The sequence below is a fragment of the Electrophorus electricus genome, chromosome 10, assembly GCF_013358815.1.
Source record: "Electrophorus electricus isolate fEleEle1 chromosome 10, fEleEle1.pri, whole genome shotgun sequence".
NCBI lineage: Eukaryota > Metazoa > Chordata > Actinopteri > Gymnotiformes > Gymnotidae > Electrophorus > Electrophorus electricus.
In genome coordinates this window covers 18,277,613-18,300,822 of record NC_049544.1, presented here as the reverse complement: position 1 = coordinate 18,300,822, position 23,210 = coordinate 18,277,613, and the positions used below count along the sequence as shown (strand labels likewise).

Below are 23,210 nucleotides of genomic sequence, written 5' to 3'. Positions count from 1 at the left end.
ATGCTTTATAAATACATTTTACTTGTTTTACTTTACTTATTTACTTTCTTTACCTAAGATGAGGTATTTAATGAAATGCTTGACTATACATATAGGTTTTTATCCAAGCCTTAAACATTGAGGGCCAGGTGGGCATTGCCCCCAGATTTTCTTTCTGCCCCCCAAGCACAAACCAAGGAAAGGCTGTTTTTCTTTAACTTGTGCCATTCTCTCTGAACCAATCACAAAACTGTTGCTGTTTCGCATAAAGTTATTTCTTTGCTTAGTTCTCATTGGCTGTTTGAGCCATATAAATGTGCCTGATGCTTTGGGCGGCTCAGTGGAGCAGACAGGTTCTGACCTCCACTGCAAATAAGTGAGCCGGTTAATTATTAGGGCAATTTAAACAGCTGTACAATATTGAACTCACATCCACACTGTAAAGTTAGTTTAATTTTGCTAATGTTTTCTTTGATATTTCTTTCACATTATTAACTAGTTTTACTTTTAATATTTTTGCTGATTACCTTGTAAACTTGTTTTATTAGCAGTTAGCCATTAGCTAGTGACCGCTATCTCAGTTAGATCGGCCTGTTACTATAATTGATGTTTTTGCATATTTTTAAAAAATTTGTGCATGTTACATTCAATAAACCTATATCAATAAGACACCTTATGATATATTGTTTACTGCTAAAAAAGAACTTTTTCCTGCCCAAGCTGAAGCACATCATAGCTCAAACGATTCCTCGCTGTCCCAACCAGTTTTGAAAGCTTTTCAAAAACCCACATTTGTTTGCCCCCCTCTGACTACCCCCGTCATATCTTCTACTGGTTCGTCCCATGGCCATTTCTGTCTTTACCTTGATGCTGTTGTCATGACACCACACAACATACTACCTGTAGAACTGGATACATGTGAAATAAAGCCATCTCTTTATTTTGATCATTTTTTTCACGTGTATCTTTTCATTTAAATATAGAACAGTCCTATGTACCTATACAAAGTATGTATTTCATGATTTGAATTGTACACTCCAGAATTAAGAACGAACATGAGTGCCAGACATTATTAGAAATTACTTTCATAAGTATATGATGCTACGATACCAAAATGCCACTTTTAGATTCTCAATTAAGACAGCCAGTAATTATTTTAAGGGAGATTTTTCTTTTTTTTTTAGTTTGCATTTTCTTCTGTTCTCTGGCAGTAAGTGGCTTGGTTGGCTTTGCTGTGGTGATAACTTGGTTTAGACTCTGGGTATGTGTATAGTGTCTTGTGAGGGCTGTGTTTTAGGGTGGGGCACTACACTCAGGTTGCATGCCTCACTCCATCCCATTGCACCTGTTCCTTCATGTGAAGTGTCAAATCTATGCCGTCCCATCTCCATCATAATATATACTGTGTTTTTAGCATCCTGGATTGAGTGTTATAATGTGGAACAGTCCCCACCTGCTGGTGGGTGTGCACAAGAGTGAAACAGTGTGGCGCTGACTCATAAATCTGCATGCACTCTTTCCACCTTTTCTCTGTCATTATAGCAACTGCTGACTTCAATTCATAATTGAATGAAAATGGAAAGGGTTATCAAACTCAGGAGGGATGCCCAACAATAAACATGGATAACAGCACTATTGGTCTTGGAATATCCCTGTTTTGTACACTTGTGTTCTTGCTCCAAGTCTATCACTGGGCAGTTTGGACACCCTGTCTCTTACACTTTCAAGAACTGCCTGGTTACAGTGCCTCTGAGTTTATTTGGTTATTCATTCGAGCTTGAGCTGTGTTTAAATGATTAATTTAATCTAAATGATTATTTGTTATAATTATTTTTGTTTCTGTCTTACATGACACTTTGGGAGGACTTCTACATGGACTCATCTGAATCCAGTGTTATCACTGATGTTATCAAAAAAGCAATTTGAGTTATCAGCCAATTTTTTTAAAAAAGACAGGAGCATACAGTAATTAGTAACGTATTAGTAACGTATTGGGAAAAATATACAGATAAGATTAATCATTAAACAGAAGTCTTAAGATTAATCAGAAGAGACCAAGGAGTAATGTGTAGGCTGAGGTCATCTAAAGAGTGACAACTAGAATTAAGTCTATCATGGTTATGTCAGAGGGTGAAATTGCTGTAGTTGGAGTGCACAGAGGACACAGTCACCAAACCAGACAGAATAAAGTTGCTGCTGCTGCTGATTGTCTAATTACTAAAATCTCTAGCCCATTCTTTCAGTCTCTTCAGGAGGGTGAGTGATAATATAGGTGAAGCCTTTGTTTTCAAGCACAGCAGGAGTGTCTCTGACACATGCAGGTGACTCCACTGTAGTAGGGACAAACCTGACAAGAACATAAACGTGAATAGTGCTGTTATCCATATTCGTTGTTTGGCATCCCTCTTGAGTTGGTTACGATAACCCTTTCATTCAATTTTAACCATATCAAAAGTCTGAAGTGAGCAGTTGCTATAACAACACTACTAACCCACACCTCTGATAGCCAGCTAGCCATCAAGTTTGACACATGTGCATTTGTTCCTACAAGACGACAAACTTTCTTTCAGTCTAGCACTAGAAACATCTTTGGGTGAGCTTTGTATTGCAGCCAATTATCAGTTAGTTGTCTCTGGTTAGTGTTTTACAAGTTTAATGGACCCTGTGATTAACTAGTTTAAAATGGCTCTTTCCTCATTAATGTTGATTAATTTACATCATGGTCCGGATTGTTGAGTGCGGTCGTTCTGTGTCCGTGTACAACACCGTTGGAGGGACGTGAGAGAGGTGTAAAAAAATGCCGTTTTAGAGCACTTAAAGCGGAAATTTTACGGTGTTTTAAACTGAAATATAAATGTCATATAAATGTCGGCGTTTTTTATGGCTTTCCGGCGTATTTTACAGCGTAGCGTTAGTGAACAATACCAGCATATTTTGCCACTTTTTTTTGCCGGTTTACAAATATAACGCATTTAGTTTGAGGCGAATTTTGACTGCTTTGGCTTTCCATTTAACTAAACCAGCAAAATCAAACCACACGCTCTACATGACAGCACAACTAAACCAGCAAAACTAAACATTTACATTTATGGCATTTGGCCCTTATCCAGAGCGACTTACCAAAGTAAACCACGCGGTCTATATGACAGCCGGGCCCTTTGTGCCTTTCTGTACTTAGTTGTCTTACTTTAATCTTGTCAACCTTAACCTATAGCTATATTTTATTCTTTTTACACAGTTCCGTGACATTCGTTCGATTTCAGCCCCCCCACTCATTCACTCTACATGTCCCAACATTTTCATGTAATCTTTCTTGGGTATTTTGAGAACACATACACATACACACCTTTTCTTTTCAGCGATATCACTTTACGTTCACTTATTTTCACACACTTTGAACTATTTGTGCAGTCCGTTAAATTAAAGAGAACAGTAAGTTCTATTAATGCAACACAGTTTATCCGCAATTTTAAAAAAAATCTGTTGTAGTTTTAAAACAATTCTACTTATAGTTTTCTTGGTTTTGTTTCAATGCTATTTATGCAGGAATAGTTTTGTTGAAACGACTAAATGATCTCTTTGCTAAAATGATTGCCCTTGGCAAATGCACTCAAGAAATATATAGTAGACTGTTTGATGACGTCATAAAGAAATGCCACGAAACAGTGATTACGTCAGAGAGTGTCATGCCATTCAGTGGCTGTTTACAGCACTGGCATCAGAAGCTTCAGCATATAGCCTAGTTGAATTGATTAGGCCCATTATAGTTTAATACTCTAAAAGCATTCTCTATCTGATTTATTATTATAATCCCCCTTTAAGAAACAATGAGGCCATCAGGCTACAGTGTAAAAATATAAAGAAATACCGTAATGCACTATTTTTATATTAATCAAATTATTCCTCACTTTTACCCTGAGAGACACTTGTGCATCTTCCTTCAAAAATGATCAAATGAAATTTAAAAAAATGTTTTCATAGTAGGTAAAGCAATTTTCACAGAAAATGTGACTTACTTATTACGATACACATTTCAACAAAACCAGGCTTGTTTTATATGTTACATTTAATTAGGCTACTTTTTTTCCCTGGTACCAAACTCCTTATAGGGAAAGGCGAAACCACAAACCACCAAACAAATGGCCAAACTGAGAAAATGTTAAAAAATAATAATAAATAAAAGTTTATCGGTTGGTAGTCCATAATAACTAATGAACGTGTGGTATTACAGAGGCTATTCTAAAACACAAGCAAGAGTCACATGCCTTGTATGCATTTTGTATGCGTTTTTTCTGTTTCATGTAAAGTTATTTCTTTGCTTTTTCTGATTTTTTGAGCCATATAAAAAGTGCCTGACGCATTATGCAGCTCAGCAGAGCACAAGATCAAACCTTTGACACAAACGAGAGAGGCCACCGAACAAATTATTACGGCAAACTAAACAACGGTAACGTTAGTTTAATTTTGGTGATTTATTGCTTGATATTTATTTCACATTTCTAACTAAATTAACTTTGAATATTCTTGCAGCTTACTTGTTTTATTAGCAGTTAGCCATTATCTAGTGGCAGCTAATCTCCGTTATGTCGGCTTGTTATTATAGCTAATTGTATATTATTTCGCATAGCTTTTTATTTTATGCATTTTTAATTCAATAAACCTATATCAGTAGGAAAATGTATGGTGCATTGACAACACCAAATGTGCTAGCTCCTCCACGTGGTCAGAACTCCGCTGGTTGTGCTCTTTCCCATGACAAAGCCGAAGAAGCTCACGGCTTGAATAATTCCTTGCTGTCGCAGCCAGTTTTAAAAGCCACCAGAAAGCACACGTTTGGCGACACATCAGATTTAATTTTTAATGTTTGCATTCGAAGACACCGGGACGTTATTTATTTTTAATTCTTTGCCATATTTCAGTTTAAGCCAGTATCATTAGCTCTGCTGTCATCATTTAGGATCATCTGAAGTCCTTCCTCTGAGCCTTTATTGCCTTTAAATGCGCAGATGTAATGTAGCGTTAGCCACACTGCTAGCAGTAATATCTCAGTATCTCAATTAAACAGTAAAACATCTTCTGAATGTTAGTACCAGCAATCCTGACATATACCATAATATAAAACATGAAATTAACATAGCATTGAACATATGCATTTTAATGTATGGTTTGGCCTCATATATTATGGGATTTTGCCTGCTCCTTGACTATGCCTTTGGATTACCCCTGTATCTCATTAAACTTTTCACATACTGCATATGACTCTGTCTCTGCTCAGCATATCCGACACACGTATGGCTTATAAGTTACATGGTAATTACATTTTGAAATATGTACAAGCCTGCTCCTAAAATGTGATTTTTTATATTTAAATTTTTTTAAAGAAGGAAAATCATTGTTAATCAGTGATATTAGCTAGCTGGCTAAAAAAAGTAACATTTGTCTGATAAAATTAATTTCTGAGTGATTTATTTATTTTCTCATAAGTAAACAACCAAGATACACATACAACTATTATGTACAATGTCTTGAGACATTACTTTTTACAGCCAAACACCATTTATGACAGAGACTATGGAGGGCTGGAGTAGGCAAGCTTATTGGTAATTATTCTATAGTCATTGTTTTATTTTCTAGGTAATTCTAGGTCACCATATTTACATGGTAGGCACAATAGTTTAAGAAGTAGAAGTAAACAATCACCATCATTAGGCATTGATCGGTATTGAACTTAACTGAAAGGTAAATAATACTTTAAAAACAGTATATATTGTGACATATCATCTCGCATAGCATTAAACCTTACTGATCAGAGCAGTGTCTAAATTAATTATTTTTTCTTTTCTTACACCGACACCTATACTATAAAGATTAAATAGGATGAAAGGTCTCAAGCGCACTATCAGTTATCCAGCAGGTAGCAGAAGTTAATAGCTTTCAAGGTTAGATGTGTGTCTCACAACTGAATTCACTGATAATGACAGTACAAAGACTTTTTCCTGACATGATTTATATTTGATGAGTGTGATATTGATATGCTTTCCAAATTTAGTAACACAGTGCATAAATGGCTAGTCTGTGGTATAAATAATGTCCTCAATTGCACTAGTTATATGTGCTTCTCAAACAGACCAATATATGAAGCAAGACACAAATGCATTTCTTGTTTTATAGCTGTATGATGAACAATTCAAATGTAGAAGTATGTATAGTATATAAATATGCTTCAAGCACACATTTTACTCAACAGACCCATTCCTTCTTACAGTAACAATGGAATAGACAGGTATTAGGTATAATAGTTATTTTATTATGATGACAAAATATATATCACTTTCACGCATCTGAGCCATGTTCTATTTAATATTGTTTTTGGGACTGTGCTTGTGTGTGTAAGTCAAAGACATCATATTTTATGAGTATGTTGCTGGAATGATGTATATTACAGTAATTTCTGTGTAAACTGTTCCTGTCTCAGCAATAATACTAAGCGATGCTTTAAGAATCTGTGGTTAAGTAACAGAACATCCCGTTACAACTTTTGATATTTGATGTTTTAACAATAGCCCTGTCTATTCCATTGTCTGAAGACTAAAAAACAATTGTGGTGGAAATGAATTTTATATCAGTGGGAACATCTAGACAATTAAAATATATTTTAATTTTAGCTTCATAAAGAAAGTATGAAGTGTGAAAATCCAAAATGTAAGTGTACTGACAAAACAGTTGATTTGCACACTTTTAGGTGCTATGCAAAATAAATTTAAAAGACTAAAACACAAACAACTATATACAAAGTCTGTTCATTTAGTTAAGATCTGCAACATCTGCAGCAGTTGTAATCTGAAGGAAACTGGTTTCTAGGCTGAATGCTTTGTGTTGAAAAGTCAGTGACTTGATAGGCTAGAGTGAAATAACTCCAACACACACATCAGATGGCACTTCCAAAAAGAAGTTAATTCCTTCCTTGTGTGTACAGGACATAGGGGATAAGGTGTGAAGAACAAAAAGCAAAGTGAAAGCAGGTAAGATCCACTGAGAAGGAACCTCATGGATTATATACATATTAACAAAATGTGGTTAAAGTAGCTTGAAACAACATCGGGCTCCACAAACCTTTCATTTTAACAGTTTGAAATCTTACTCCCCAAATTATTTTACCAACTAATGTACAATGGTTAAAAACTCATCAGCAGTCCAACAGGAATTAACCCAATTCTAAGCTGCTGCAATAATGCTTTTTTATAGTTGACAAAGAAATAAATATATACAAAACCAAACTCATCTAGCACTGTGTACAGCTGGCATCTGTTGACAGTTGACATGAAGAGATGAAGACAACTTCAAAGACCACTGAGTTTTTAACAGTTTGTACTGATGCTGTGGGATCCAAGCAGAAGAAACAGCACTATAGTCTTCTAGAAAGTCATCCCATAATAGTCCCAAGAGCCAGTGACCTAGTCTGACTGTAACTACTTATAAAGTGCTTTCTAAAAAAAAAACAAAAAAACATAAACACTCTTTTTATAATTATAATAAATCTGTATGTTTTGTAAGTACAACATCGAAGTCGGGTGGGGGGCAGGACAAAAGCATTATCAAATGAGAACACAAGGGTAACTTTAGGCACAAGCAGAGAGCCCCCCCCTTCTGTGTTCACTTCTTGAAGGGTGTCAGTCTGCCGATGTTGTGCCAGAAGGTGGAGCGCTTGTGTTTCGGTTCAGCCAGCATAAAGACCTGCTGCTGGGGCAGTGAGGTGGGCAGTGTTGGGTGCTTCTGACGCAGCAGGAAGTCATAGTAGGGCCTGGTCACTGCTGCTAAACATAAAAGACAAACCACATCTCATCTCACACACACACACTCATTTACCAGAGGCATTTATATTTATAGCATTTAGAAGATGCTCTTATCCAGGCAGACTTTCAAAAGTCCCCTGGGCTTAAGAGTGTAGATATAAGTCTAATTCCAAGACCATATTAAGAGTTCTTTACTGGAAAAATGATTATTAAGTAAAAACCTCTTAAATGTAGGCAATGTGTCTAATAGTCCTTTGCCTTAGTTTTTAAACCCATTTCTAGACATTTTCACTCATTTTTTTTTAAATACATCTGATCTTCTTATAGTAAAAGTTTTGTGCAGATCATCTTGACTTTTAAGAAATACAGGCTTATAGGAAATAAAATCAACAGACAATGCTGTAAGATTTTTTTACTTTATGTTATGATAACATTACTGTATATATAAATAAATGTGTAGAAATATGTTGAATAATGTTCCTGTAATATTATATATATATCACATCATGGATATATCAATACAGTATATCACAACATTAAATTTTCTGAATTTCCATGCATTTTGAGATTTGGAAATGAGTGCTTTTAAGTTCTGTATTGTTCAAGACTTTTCAGACCATTCACGTACCATATACTACACAAACATATAGTATGTATTCGCTAGTCACGTAGTTCAGCACACTTTTTTTTTCTGATGTAGTCAGAGTATAAACACTGGTGGACAAAAGAGCAGACCAGGGAAAGGTAGTATTCTATTCCTTATCTAGTGCACTATTTAGGGAATGAGCTAATCTTATGCAGTGCACTGGACATTGAATGTGTTGATAAGGTTCAGATTGATCTAGGACAGGGTTTTCTAATCCAAGCTGATTTGTCCCTCTGCACTGGACAGGGCATTATTTTATACCCCTAACACTCTCCCTTTAACTTGTCAGTTACTTATCCATATCCAACTACTTAAGTCTTTCACAAGCTCCATACTGATATGTAAGAACATACTAAACCACACAGTGGAGTCTAGAACTCCTGTTTCAGCAAACATGAGCACAATTACTCAAGGGTAGAGATCACTCAAAGTTCTGCCCTCACCTTTGGGCTTCCCAGCTGGATGGCTTTTGCATGCGTTCAGCATGGCTTGCTTCTTCTGGCCTTCAGTGATGGAAAAACCTGCAAAGGCAGACAGAAGGAGCTTTTTAATGCTTTTCAATGAAGTTTTTCATGTTTGATACATTTTGCACGAACTCTTGAGTCTTACGGTAGTGTTGTGGGATCTAATACAGTTTCTCCATTTTTAAATGTCAGAGTAGATGATAACCTGAAGATGTTTCATTGGTAATCATTACCTTTCAGTGATCATGCTTAAAGACATGTAGCAAATTAATTATTTAAATCAAAAGTAGGTAGGGCACATCAAGGAACACAACCACAAAGTACTAACATGACTTAATTAAAATGAATAAAAATTACCTAGGTTATTTCATTTGCATAATGTTATCTGACCTATAACACCATTCATAGACTATTTCCTTAATACAGCACACTAAATTATTTTCTGATGCAAGCTAAATAGTGCTTGGAATGTTTATGTAGCTGTTTCTGGCCAAGCTCTAGAACAAATTTGGTTTGTGCCACAAACATGTATTCAAATATTCACCACCCAAATGAGAAGGAGCCAGCATAAATCCCAGGCTGGTGAGTCCTAACAAAGTCGTGCAGCGTTACAGCATGACATGGATTTATGTCTGCTTATCTGTAGGATCAACCCAATGGTCAACTCCACTTCTCCACTTCTCCACTTCTGCCTCTGTTCACTTCCAGTAATATATTTTCTGACACAGTGCCAAACTGGCTTTTTGCGCCTGGTTACAGACAGTGGTTTAGTGTTTTAGCTGCTCTAACATACCTGAGTCAACATTATAATGAGCCAAATCAGTTTGTCTTGGAAAATAAAAAGGCTAAACTATACACACAGTGACCTATAAGCTGACACTCGATCTATTCATCTTACTGAGAAGTGATGGAAATGGGTTTTTGTTGTCTTAAGTGAGTTAACTTAAGAGGTGATAGAAAGGTGGTTTAATTAACTTAAAAGAGCTTTCATTCATTCTTCTCTGCATAAGGTGGCTGTTAATAAGATCTCTGCATTCCACAATGCTTTGCAACCAAAATAAATGCATATATATTACTAAATTTAATAAACGCCTCCCTGAACCTTGGCTACATTCCTAAATCATTCAGATTAGCAGTAATAAGATCACTTATCAAAAAATCTAACCTTGACCCATGTCAGCTGTCAAACTACAGGCCAATCTCAAACCTACTATTTATTTCCAAGGTCCTAGAAAAAGCTGTAGCTCAGCAGCTAAGCTTATATCTGAACAAAATACATGAAGTCTTTCAGTCAGGATTTAGGCCTAATCATAGTATGGAAGCAGCACTAATTGAAGTACTTAATGACCAGTTGCTGGTTTCTGACCAGGGTTATGTCTCTAAGCTTATATTGCTTGATCTGAGTGCAACATTTGACACACAGCATTTATACATCACAACATTTTACTAGGTAGACTCAATAATGTTGTTGAGATTAGGGGAATAGCCCTTTCCTGATTTAAATCTAATCTACCTGGTTGCTTCCATAAATAGAGAATTTTCAGCATACAAGGTTAGCTACAGTGTCCCACAAGGATCTATTCTAGGGCCTTTGCTTTTTTCTTTATATATGCTACCTCTAAGTAATATCACACATAAACACTGTGCTAGTTTCCACTGCTATGATGATGATACTCAGCTATATGTCTCAGCCAAACCAGTGGATATATATTAGCTTTGTATTATTGACGATTAAATAAGGGACATCAGACACTGGACGTTGAGGAACTTTCTCTCACTTAATCCTGACAAAACAGAGGTGCCTCTATTAGGCCCAGAGACAGCTAGGTCCTCACTCTCTAATTAATCAGTGAACCTCAATGGTCTCCCAATCACATCTTCTCTAACAGTTAAAGATCTTGGAGTTATTATGCATCCCAGCCTCTCGTTCAAAGCAGAAAAGTTAGTCATGCATTTATTACTTTAAGATTGAACTACTGTAATCCCTTACAGTAATCCCTGTATCATTAAGTGCCCAAACAAGGTCCAGCTAGTTCAAAATGCAGCAGCCAGATTTCTTACTAGAACTAGAAAATTTGATCACAAACATGCACACCATAACTCCTATCTTAACTATTTTACATTGGCTCCCAGTTAAATTTCGTATTGATTATAAAATACTTCTAATAACCTACAAAGCACTGAATGGTCTTGCTCTACAGTACCTTAGAGAACTCTTACCATCCACCATGCCTGCTTAGATCAAAAGGTGCAGACTCTTTACTAGTACTAGTTTCTGCTGAGGTACACCGACTCCTGATGTCATGATGTTACTGAGCCTCAACCTGTCTCAGCTTCCATGGCTACTCCACCACCCCCTGATATCCCCTCCTGTAGCCCACCACACCTCTACCCCGGGCAACTGGACGTTTTCTCTTGGAAACAGTTTCGGACACATGCACACCATCAGGACAAGACTAGGACCTCTAGAAAGTTGGACTAGACATTACTTGCTTATTTTTTCATTTTTTATTTATTTTTCTCTTAAAATTGTTGTTAGCCAGAGGAGGATTTCCCCCCGACTCGTCTCAAGGTTTCTTCCTCATGCTTTAGGTAGCTTTTCCTTGCCACTGTCAATGTTTTTCGTGCATGTCTGTGGGGATGTGTTTATAGGTCAGTAGGGGTGTGTGTGTGTGTGAAGGGTGCAGTACATCACCTGTTTCTTGGTCATGCTGCACCTGCTCCCGCTCGTCAGCAAAGGCTCGGAGCCAACGCTGTTTCTGCTCCGGCTTTTTGGCACACAGCAGGTGCACCTCACCACCACTGAGAGACTGCAGCCGCATGCCATTCTTCACACTCACGTTCAGCTCCTTGTCCTTACCATCCTCCATATCCAGCACCTCCATCTGATCCATGTCCACCCTGCCCTTGTAGTACAGTATGTCTCTCCGCAACAGATCCTGGTCCGTGAACCAAAGAGAACCAGCGCAGGTCAAAAAGGGTCCAAAACTGAGAAAGACTTTTGCAAAGGACCCCAATCTAATTCTACTTGTGAAGAACATGATGGTAATACATTATTGTGTTACCTGAGACCTAATGGCTGCGCAAACAAAACACTTTAGTTGTCATTTAGTTGTCTGAGGAATTCCTTCCCTCTCTCTTTAAATAATGTAAATAAACTGAAATGTATTTTGTGTATCTGAAGGGCAGCTGTGCCTCACCTTTTTACAGTAGACCATCTGATGATTGAACAGAAAGAACATCCGCTGCTGGCTTTTGGCTTGAGGTGGTGTGACCTTTGTCAGCTCTCCAGAGAAGATCAGATCTGAACTTCTACTGAGGATGTCCTCACCCTGATGTGCATGTGCACGCACACACACACACACACACACACACACACACACACACACACACACACACACACACACACACACTAACTAAAGAATTTCCTTAAATGTGTATTTATTTTTATATTTATTTATTTATTAATTAAATAAGTGAACCAATCTCAGCCACATCTGATTTTTTTCATTGTATTTATTGATTGATTTTCTGAATTCTTCAAAATATAACTTTAATTTTAAAACTCTGACTGCCACTCACCTCCCAGTCCTCTATAGAGCTCTGCCATTGAGCGATCTTATCCACATTCTCTAATCGCCTTTTCCTCTCATTAATCAGACGGGCCACGTTCTTCATCCCATTTAATGCTGCTTCCACATCTTTGTAGTCTCTAAGACAAATATCAATTCATTATTTCAGTTCAGTCCAACTCATAACTTATTTTTTTTAATTATAAGTGTGTAGTAGAATGAATGCTGCTTCTGTTGCACTCAGTTAAAGTATAAAGAAGCTTAATTGCAGCTTATAGTGAGTATAAAATATTAAACAAGTACATAAAACAAGCAAACCATATAAACTAAAGCACTGGGGTAAATCTACACATAGTTGATAGACTATATGTAGGTTATATGTAAGTCTACATATAACTGATAGACTATTTGTAGATTTAATGAGATTGAAATAAAAATTGAAATAAAAAGAAACCAAAAATACAATGATCTAATCCTTCTCAGAATGTTATTCACTAGCTATCTTGGCTGAAGTCCCACCTATCATGAACTGATGACTTGTATTCAAAACATGGAAAACTTGCCTAGATTATTTTACAGTATTTTATGAAGATTTCTGGCAGGTTACTAGGCACCTGTGCTGCACTTGGTGTAATTGTGTTTGGGGTTTCGTGCACCTTTGTTGGAGGTTGGGTTACTATGGTTGAGGGCATGTGTTTTGGAGTTTGGTTGGTTTTCTGTGGGGGTTGATGTATGTGTGGTGGGGGTGATGTATGTGTAGTTGGGGTTGGGGTCAAAAGGGTTAGAGTACGTGTGTTGAGGTTTGCTGTACATGCGTTGGGTTTTGGGATACCTGTGTTGGGGGTTGTGCTAGGGGATGATGAACCTGTTGGGGGTTGGTAAACTTATGTTGGGAATTGGCATGCTGGTGGATGGTGTACCTGTGTTGGTGGATGCTGTGTTGAGGGTTGGTATAGATGTGTTGGGGCTAGATGTACCTGTGTTGTGGGTTGGTGTATTTAAGTAACTCAGCCAGCTGCAGCGGGTACTTGCAGATCTTCTGGACAGGAGTAAGGAGGAAGCCATCCAGAGAAATGTCAATCATCTTCTGGAGAAGACGACAGGCCTCAAAGAAGAACACATACTTGTTGAGCTTTATAAGTTTGGAGAGCTGTACACAGGCATTTGGGTGATTGTTGCAGTATTCTGAGTAGATCTGGAAATCTGTTTGCTGTAAAGAGACAGGGCACAATGACATCAGTGATTAGTCATAGCAAAGCAGAGATGTAAAAGTTCAAGTTAAAAAAGTAAAAGTCCTGCCATTTCTTTGTATCACCTAGGTGATTTCATTCATTAATTATACCTGCTGGCAAATTAGTCAAAAGTCCTTGACCTTTACTTTCTGAGCCTGAACTATGCATGCCTGCATCAAAGGCAAGACATTAAAGATGACAATAAGAAATGGCAATTACATGTAGAGTTAATTCAAAGGGGGAAAAAAACATTTTACATGTTCTAAGAAGCAGGAGCCTATCTCGCTGAGATGGGGCTCATCCTTGTTGAACCTCTTCTCCAGACATTTCAGGAACTTCTTCTGGAAGCTGTATATGTCTTCAATGTTTCCAAAGATGGTGCACAGCTGTTCCTCTGTAAACATGTCCATGCGCTTCCGGCACTGTTTGATGTAACCCTACAAAGAATGTAGATGAACAAACCAAGGTCAGTTAATACCAGAGGGGCCTTGATTTTTGGTGGGATAAAACCACAAATACATTTGAATATCAATAAGAATACACTGAAGTCACACATTTTAAAAGAGTTGCCCAGTTTGGCTGTTTGAGAACAGGTAAAATATGCTCCCTTAGGGATTTTGAACTATCTGCAAGCTAGAGATGGAGTTCTGTGGTAGGCCAGGAAGAAGAGCACCACAGTAGTGCAGATGATCTGACATAAAAGCATGAGAAAGCATAAAAGCATAAACGTTTTTTTTTGCTGTTAGCTGCAAAAAATAATGAATCTTAGATATATTTCTCAAGTGACAGAATGCATTTTATGCAACTATTATAGCTAATGTCACTGCCAAAAGTAACACCTCTGTTTCTGACCTTTTTAGCCTTTAGTTTTTAGCCTTCACAGATCGGGGCTTTAAGAGCACAAGTGCAACCATCCTCAGTTTGTCATTCGCAATATCAATGAATTCAGATTCAGAGTCACACCAAGGATCTAACCTTAAGGGACCCCGGAAGAGAAAGAAAGGTGAATAGATGAATGATTTTCAACATAATATATTCATGGCTGCTCAGATGGAAATGAAACCAATTTAATATAGAGCCAGAGAGTCCATCTTTTGGTCAACTGTATCAAAAACAGGACAAAGATCTAAACAAAGCAGAGTGGATAGGTTACCTGCATCCTGATCATTAATAGAATAATCCTGATCATTCCAAGATCATTAATAACTGCTTTTCTGTGCTATGAGCCAAAATCCAGAATAGAATGAAGAGGATTGAGATAATCCCATAGAAACCACCTTTACTACTAAAATAATAAGTGACTTGTTATTTTTTCTACCCATTAATAATCCAATCTCCCAAAATGTAAACATTCTGCATATGATAGAACTTCTCCCAGGGACGTTAACAACAACAAAGATCATGAGTGCCTGACAGCATTTTACAATATAACTGACCCGTAATCATTTTGACAAGCTGATGGAAAACCAGTATCTGGTTAAAAAAACTTGATTGGAAAAGTTAATATGCCACCTTGATTAAAGCATATACCCCCTTGATATGACATGGTTAATGAATGGTCATTATCTTGACCAACACTATTTATTCATTGGAAAGTGTGATTAGCTAATGTCAGTATTTTGTGATAGGGACAGGAAAACTAATGAGGGAACAGGCAGTTGTAGCAGTGACCTCTCTTAACAGAGGGATTGCTGGACTGGTCCCAGCAATACAAAGCCATTTTGTCCTCATAGGAAGAGCCACTCATGAGCCATGAGCCAGCAGCCAACACAGTACATTAAGGTCAATTCTACCCTTCATCACTACCAGAAAATCTGGGCAGTTCTGCTTAATCAAAGCATCAGTCTCAGTCAGCAATGCGCTGACCTCACAGATGTCCTTCAGGTGTTTGATGTAGTCTCTCTCCGTGCTCATGATCTCGTTGATGACGTTGGTTCTCATCTGCTCTTTGCAGGGCAGGCCAGGTCCCAGGAGGAGCCCCATGCCCCGGCTGTGCTCCTTCTGCACCTCTTCCAGCTGGGACAAGTACTCCTCCATTGGTTCATCCTGGTTCACACGCAACTGAGCAGGTAGAGACACAAACCGGGGTGTTCATATGGTGCTTTTCTGTCAAAAGTAATGTGAACAATGGATGAATGTATCTGAAACAACTGCTGATGATGGGATTCTGGGTGTTTTTGTTTTAAAGTCTACTATAAATCCTGAAATCAGTCACATAGGTGAAATTAACATTACCTGAAAGATTTTAGGTATTTGATGGATTATTGCTTATAGATGTGTGTACATATGTCATGGTTAGCCCCTCCTAGCGTCCTGTCTCCGTGGTAACCCTGTCTCGTGTCTTTATTTTGATTTACCTGCTTGATTCTGTTGGGTTCTTCACCCCTCATGAGTTTCTTCTGTGTCTTGTTTAGTTCTTGTTAACCTATGTATTTAATCTCTGTGTTTGCCTCAGTGAGTTGCTGGTATGCATGGTCTCGTTTGGGTGCTTGTTTTTCATTTACGTTCCCCAGTGACTTGTGTATACTTGTCTTTGTATTAATCTGTTTCTTCCTTTTGTTTCGTTTAGTTTTCTATTTATGCAGTCTAATGCCATTCATTATGGCTCCCTGACTATAGACTGTTATAACAACTCTGTGTATGGATTTGCCCCTAATAAATCTCGCTCATCACAGCGATTGCGTCTGCTTATCATTCACTCCACATTACAACATGCTTTGTCATGATTTTCTCTTCTGTTTTACAGACAACAGAGGCTTAATGTGACTAAGTATTAAGTGTCCTTGTATAATTACTTGGCAAATAAAAATAATTTTGCACAAAAGCATGTGCCAAATGAATACATGTTAAATGAAAATGTAAATAAAACATTTGTTTCTGTGCCTGCTGTAAGATGGGCTCCTCACCCTAACGAAGCTTGCAGGAAACCAGCCCTCGCTGTCCAACACTCGCCCCCACCACCACTCCTTATTGGTGGCATCCACTACTTCGATGACATCACCCGCCTTGAAACCCAGCTCCTGGTCATCCATGGTAACATGGTCCCACAGTGCCTCAGCATACACGATACTGCCATCACTGATCAGCTACATGGAGCAGAAGAATGAGTTATAAGGTGAGTATAAAACAGTATAGCTGGCCAGGGGGTGAATATAAGGAGCACAGCCGGCCAGTCAGTGAGTATAAGATAGTATAGTGGAAAAGGCAAAAAGGGAAAAAGATCAGGGAAAAGAAGAACATGAAGAACTTACACGGTTCTTTAACTGTTTATGGAGAACATACACAATTCTACGTATTGTAGTGGATGAAAGTGGACACAGGGCTGGCTGAAACATCAAACTCTCTAAATCCGGCTTCTGACAGCATCCGCATATCTTAATGATGAAAACATCTACCAAGAGCAAGACAGACCACTATTTTGAAAGCCTTCTCATAAAAATAATTACATTATCAGGTGCATGGGAGTTCAACCACTATGTAGAGAAATAAGGAAGAAGCAGGAAAGAAAACAAATATAGGCCATTTGAGCCCCCTTCTCTCTTTCTTTTTCATTCTCTCACTATCATAAATCCATCATCAAAAAGAAGGGAAATGTTGGCTTGTTGCTAGGCAACTCGTCCATACCATTTCGCCTCTCCACTGATTTTCTGTCAGACGGCTTCTGGTTCTGCCATCATGATGTAGGCAAAAACACACATACACACAGTACACATGCATATGCAGACACAAACATAAATCATAAATACCTGCATGCATTCACATATAAACATGACTTCAGGAGTTGGTGTTTAGGTGTTTAAACTGCTGTGCAAGTAGTACAACACCTGTGACAATTAACAAGAACACTCATCATCACTGACTATAGTCACACACACACACACACACACAGACAGAGGGCTTGACTGCTAGATATGTGGCTCTTGATGACTTTACATTGACTTTACATGTGTGCAGACCAAACAGAAAAGCTGTGTTAATGCATTTTACCATTATTATTATTATTATTTTTATTATTATTATTTAGATTTATATAGTGCCATTCTCAAACTCAAAGGCCCTTTACAGACTCAAGATTTCAGCTTTTACCATCACTCACATGACATCTACATCTAAGGTATTCTGTACAGGACTTTAATCCAAAATGGGTCCTAGATTTTGCAGTCACTGGTAGTTAAATTATGTCACAGAACAAAATTATTCACAGCTGCAGAGCTGCAGGTACTCTATCCTCCCTGTACCTTGCAATCATCAAATGCAACAACAAAGTACAAAGCAATGATCACTTAACTCAGTACCAGGGATTACAGAACAGGTGACAGCCTAAAAGTTGACATAGCCAGAGGCAAAGAGCCTGTCAGCTCCTAATGCAGTCATCCATGATCCAAGGCTCCTCCCGAACACCTGATTGTCAAGTTTACAGTAGTAACATTACTGCAGCCAGCCACATATAGGCTCAGTTTCTTTACTACTCACCCTCTGTAGTAAATCTCAATCTTGTGAGAACATTTCATCCCTCTTTTACCCTATTTAGTGGTAATGCCTATTTTAATCTAACTGATAAGCAAACCAAATTTGTCACAAACCTTTACAATAACATATTGTAAAAACATTGACTTAGATGTCTAAAGTACTGAGCTGTTAGTGAAGCCAAAAATGCAGTCAGAAAGCAGCTGAACCTCACTAATGTACAAATTCTAGCCAGTGACCCAGGACTCTGCTCTGTCCTGAGACTTGGGAGGACAATGGTCAGAAATAAACATGAATGGAAGAAATATAATATAAACATCTATAGCAAGTGTAACATCACGTAACTGCTTTTAAAAGATTATCTTTAATCAAACACTTTGTCTAATATGACAAAGGGTAAATAACTGCATGGGAAGTTAAGGTTCACATTTCAATCAGAAACATCCATAGTAACAAATACTAGTACCAATTATCTTTCCTGTGTCTTGCTGTATTAAAAGTGATTCAATCCAGTCCTTTACCTTAGTTTCTATGGTGCACTGATGCAGTTTGCCCATCCAAAAGAGAACTCTTCTGTTCAGCCTCTGTTTAGCTCCCTCTCTCCCTTCCTCTCTGCTTCTCTCTCTCCCTCCCTCTCTGCTCTCCTCCTCTCTTTATCTCCCTCCCCTTCTCTCTTGCACTCTGGTGTTTGATTCTTTTCTCTCTGTCTGTCTCTGATTGTCTCTCTCTCTCTCTCTCTCTCTCTCTGTCTCTCTACTGGAAGGCAAGCAGAAATATGAGCACTACGTTGACAATGATGAGGAACATCATGATGAGGAATACGACCATGCGCTGCGTCTCTGGGTCCATGTTGCAGCGAAGCAGTGTGTCGAGCAGGCCCAGGCGTTGCCTGCTTCCCCGCACGGAGCTGCGAGCCATGCGGGCCCCAGCTGCCCTGATGCTCCCTGACACTCCTCCACGGGGACGGCCACCTGGGCTTTCCAGCACCCAGCCTGCCTCCCTGCTGCCCGACGAAGCCTTCCTCCCTGTGCTCCTCCAGCTGAGGCGTCAGACAGATGGGAATCTCACTAATAAGATCTCTCTGATTCTACTTTTCATTCTCTTCTGGTGTTTTGTCACACTACTCTTATGTTCCTTCCTCCTCCTCTCTCCTCCTTTCTCTCATTTCCAGTTCTCTCTCTCCCGTGTATTCGCTGTTTCTCTTTCTGTCGTTCTCTCTCTCTCTCTCTCTCTCTCTCTCTCTCTCTCTCTCTCTCTCTCCCCCCTGTTCTCCCCCCACCCCCACCCCTAGCTCTCTTTTTCTGTAAGACACACGCGTAAAGGACACTCTTACGGCAGTTGGATAGGTGGAACCTCCATGTCTGCGTTGTTCCCAGTTGTTCCCTGCCCTCCTGAAAGTAAACACGGAGGCTGAAAATGGAGCTTGGCTCTGCCTGGAGCTATGCTGGCACAGTCATCCATCTCATTCCCAGCAGCGCTCTCACGCTTGGGCTTTTTTCCCCTCCCCTTATTACCACTAGCAACCAATCAGCTAGCTCTTTTCTGAATGCATCCTGGAAACCAAAATTGTTGAGGCAGGCCTTAGCAACCACGAAGAGGGTGTGGGGGAGGGGACTGTAAGAGGAGGGCAATCGGGGGAGAAATAGAGCTATGAGATGTGTCAAGAGAGAAGGAAAGAGCAAGAGAGAAAAAGAAAAAGAGAAAGAAAAAGTGAGCAAGAGAGAGACAACAGGGGTTGATTCTTAATTAGTCATATCTGATTACACTCCTCACGCGCTCTCTTTCAGGGATCCACAATATCAAACATTAAATCTGTTTGGGGGTTCATTAAAAGAATAAATACATTAATAATTCAACTACTATGATGTTAAAACACACACACACACACACACACACACATAAACAAACACTGACCAGAAAACAGACCAAACCAAAGGTAACATTCTCCTACCTCCATCTCATATAAGACCCAGAGCAACCCATACGCTACTTGTTGTCCAGAGGAAGATATGTTTTTCTTATTAAAGCTTTATTCCTCTTATCAACTTAACAATAAAGCTGCTTTGTTACAATGTATGCTGTAAAAAAGTGCGATAAATAAAATTTAACAGAAAACTGAATTGCACATAAGACTAAGCAACATAAATTTAATATACAGCTCCAGATTAGACCCAATATAACACTATGCTGTAACTACATCCTTTTACCGACAAAATCCTTGTAAGTCATATTCTTTTACCCAAGGGCATTAATGTTTAAAGTACCCTTTCTGAGCAACTCTCTTTGAAAAATTACAGCCATGTACACTACATCACACTACACAACAGTTTCCTTAGAATACTACATTTTTATTTTGCATTACAAACCAAAATGCTGAACTGGTCCAGCTGATAAACTACAACTACTGCTCCTTTCTCAGACCCTGGTAAATAAACCAGCTTCTGCTCAGCCTGCGTCCCTGCTGAATGGTGAAGTGTATTCAAAGATTGCTTCATTATTTTGCACACCATGACGTCTCCTAATCCACTGCACTCACTGGTTTTGACATCACCGAAAACGGCAGGAGATGTGTCTGGTCAAAGGCAGTTTGCCATTTGGCATCACTGGGACACACACAGAGTTTCCAGCAGGCCTTGGGAGATTGCATTTAGCTTGCCGACAGTTACTTGGTCTATTGCTGGAAAGTACATGATGCACAATAGCACAGTATTATAGAAGTATGGCAAAGGGGGTGAGAGTTAGTGATCCTAACTAACTAACTCCTGCTTAAGAAGATGTTGTTTGGTATATTAAATCAAGGCATTGACTCAGGGCTCAGGCTGCATGATTGACATGCAGGTCTACCCTATATAGAATGTGTTACGTGACTGTTAATGGTGATATTAGCCTGCACTATATTAATAATGGAGAAGACAGTAACATGCATATGAGCCCTTTAACAAATCACATTTTTTTACTGTGTGCTGTAAGAAAGAAAATCAGTCTGCATTTTATAGAATAAGCATTGTAACTGTAACTTGTCTCATTAATCAGGGAATCTGCATTATTGATCACTCTACAGCTGGTGTTATGAATCATGGCATTCACATTATGGAGAATTCTATAGGTTGTCCCATAAATCAGGGCATTCACAAATCATTCACAAAAACAAATCATTTTGGTCAAAACCATGGTTCACTAGCATGTTATAATATATTGTAAGGTGTATCACAGTTGCAATATGTGGTATTTTTGTCAGTATTATGAAGCCCTACTTGTGTGCATAATTTAGTTTTCTACAAAACTCCGATCAATTTTTCAAGCATAGTAAGTCAGAGAGAGCGAAAGAGAGAGAGAGAGAGAAAGAGAGAGAGAGTTCAGTTACCCTGGGAGGCAGGGTAACTACATCTCACCTCATTTATGGCTAGTTGCTCCCCTGCTCCTCCGGGGTGGGTGAAACGATGGCCAGAGGTGCACAGCTCCTCGTAGATATCCTCCTCACTGCCTGCCTCTTCACCCACACCCAGCTTCTCTGGAGCTCCATTGGGAATGATCACCGCTGAGAGAGACAGGGACAGAGACAGAGTTAAATGATGAGGACAGAAAAAAAACAGAAAAAAACACAGTTCACATAACAAACTGAGAGACAGACACAAAAAGAAAGAAAGAAAGATAAAGAGACAGAGAGATAGAAAGAGAGACAGACAAAGAGAAAGGACAAGTGATTTGACAATAACTGAATCCTCAGGCAATGTAATGTAATCAGCTTCTGTGCTGTAGTTCTCAAATCTTATAACTGAGTGTCGTGTTATAATGATCTTACTTGCTGTCAACTGTTTTTCCTGACTATCAGTGTGGAAGAGGAAGATGACTGCAGATCAGATTTAACAAAAATGAACCAAATGAACCAAATGAACCTTGTGCCGATGACTGGTGTGACTAAAACTCACAATTTTTTAAAACACCAAAAATGCAAACACTGTTGCTTTTGTAGAGACATCAGACATCAAAAAATATGGCAGCACAACAAGACAACAGAAAATAGCAACATGGCTGTAAGCCACACGAAGCATCATCAAGTTAAACTCAGCCAGGGTCCAGCCAAGAGAAAAGGAACTTTCTACAACGAGACTGGAAAGCATCAAAGCTGTTGACATGTAACGCAGGAAGGTTATTACTAAGAATATTAAATCATCATATAAGAGAAAGCAAGAAGAAAAGGAGTGGAAACCTCAGCTCCAGAAACCAGACTGGGCTTACATTGTCACCACCAATTTACTCATGGCCTATGACTCATCACAGGATGAAAGACAAAATATGTATTTTTTTATGGAACAGCATGAGTGATTTTTACTGTAGGAAATCATTGAGGTCATACAGTGATTAAAGAAGGCCAGTAGATGCTGTTACTGGAGACATCATGTTCCTGGGAAAAAATATGAAAGCCTGCTCACACTTCAGAGGGCCTATAACATAAGTATGCGTGCACACACACACACACACACACACACACACACACACACACACACACAAACTCACACACACACACACACACACACACACACACACACACACACACACGCACACACAATCTTTTCCCTCCAAGGCACACCTGCCTTTCAGTTTAAAAAGAGTCTCCATGTCACGACCAATTGTAATTAGTGATTCTGGTTTTAGCTGGTATAGCCCAAGCAACAAATCACCACAGAAACAGACAGCATGAGTGGTCAGCTGATAAGTCCCCAGACAATGAAGGGAAATTGATTCAGTGAATTATTTAGCTGTTAAGAGGTTTAAAAACCATAATTCCATAATATGTGTAAGTCATATTCTAGCTCTTCATCAATGGCCAGTATCTGAGCCAGTTTTCTTAGATATCTTCAGCATTCAGCTCTTTCATCCCATCACCAAATATTCATATATATATATATATATATATATATGTGTGTGTGTGTGTGTGTGTGTGTGTGTGTGTGTGCAAACCAAGGGCAATATACATGTGCTATGCAGAGAGCTGAACAATAATCACTGATCACTGTACAATACAGTATCACTGTACAATAATAAGCACTCTAAGA

The 23,210-nt window shown here is 38.7% G+C and overlaps 1 protein-coding gene across 9 annotated transcripts in view; it reads right to left on the bottom strand.

The window, feature by feature from the left end:
• Nucleotides 1-5,428: 5,428 nt before the first annotated feature.
• Nucleotides 5,429-23,210, bottom strand: part of LOC113573753 (rho guanine nucleotide exchange factor 4-like) — a 96,101-nt gene continuing 78,319 nt past the window's right edge. For 5 of the 9 annotated variants that reach the window (XM_035530641.1, XM_035530640.1, XM_027004245.2 and 2 more), the window contains 10 exons: nt 21,546-21,691; nt 16,593-16,772; nt 15,553-15,747; nt 13,944-14,123; nt 13,432-13,664; nt 12,465-12,594; nt 12,083-12,214; nt 11,578-11,821; nt 8,862-8,939; nt 5,429-7,793 (listed from right to left, as the gene is read on the bottom strand). In XM_035530641.1, coding sequence (XP_035386534.1) covers nt 7,633-7,793; nt 8,862-8,939; nt 11,578-11,821; nt 12,083-12,214; nt 12,465-12,594; nt 13,432-13,664; nt 13,944-14,123; nt 15,553-15,747; nt 16,593-16,772; nt 21,546-21,691 — 1,679 coding nt within the window. In that variant the 3' untranslated portion in view covers nt 5,429-7,632. Of the gene's footprint in view, nt 7,794-8,861; nt 8,940-11,577; nt 11,822-12,082; nt 12,215-12,464; nt 12,595-13,431; nt 13,665-13,943; nt 14,124-15,552; nt 15,748-16,592; nt 16,773-16,937; nt 17,034-18,674; nt 18,794-21,545; nt 21,692-23,210 lie in introns of those variants that run through there. The other 4 variants (XM_027004252.2, XM_027004280.2, XM_027004288.2 and 1 more) reach the window with 3 other exon arrangements.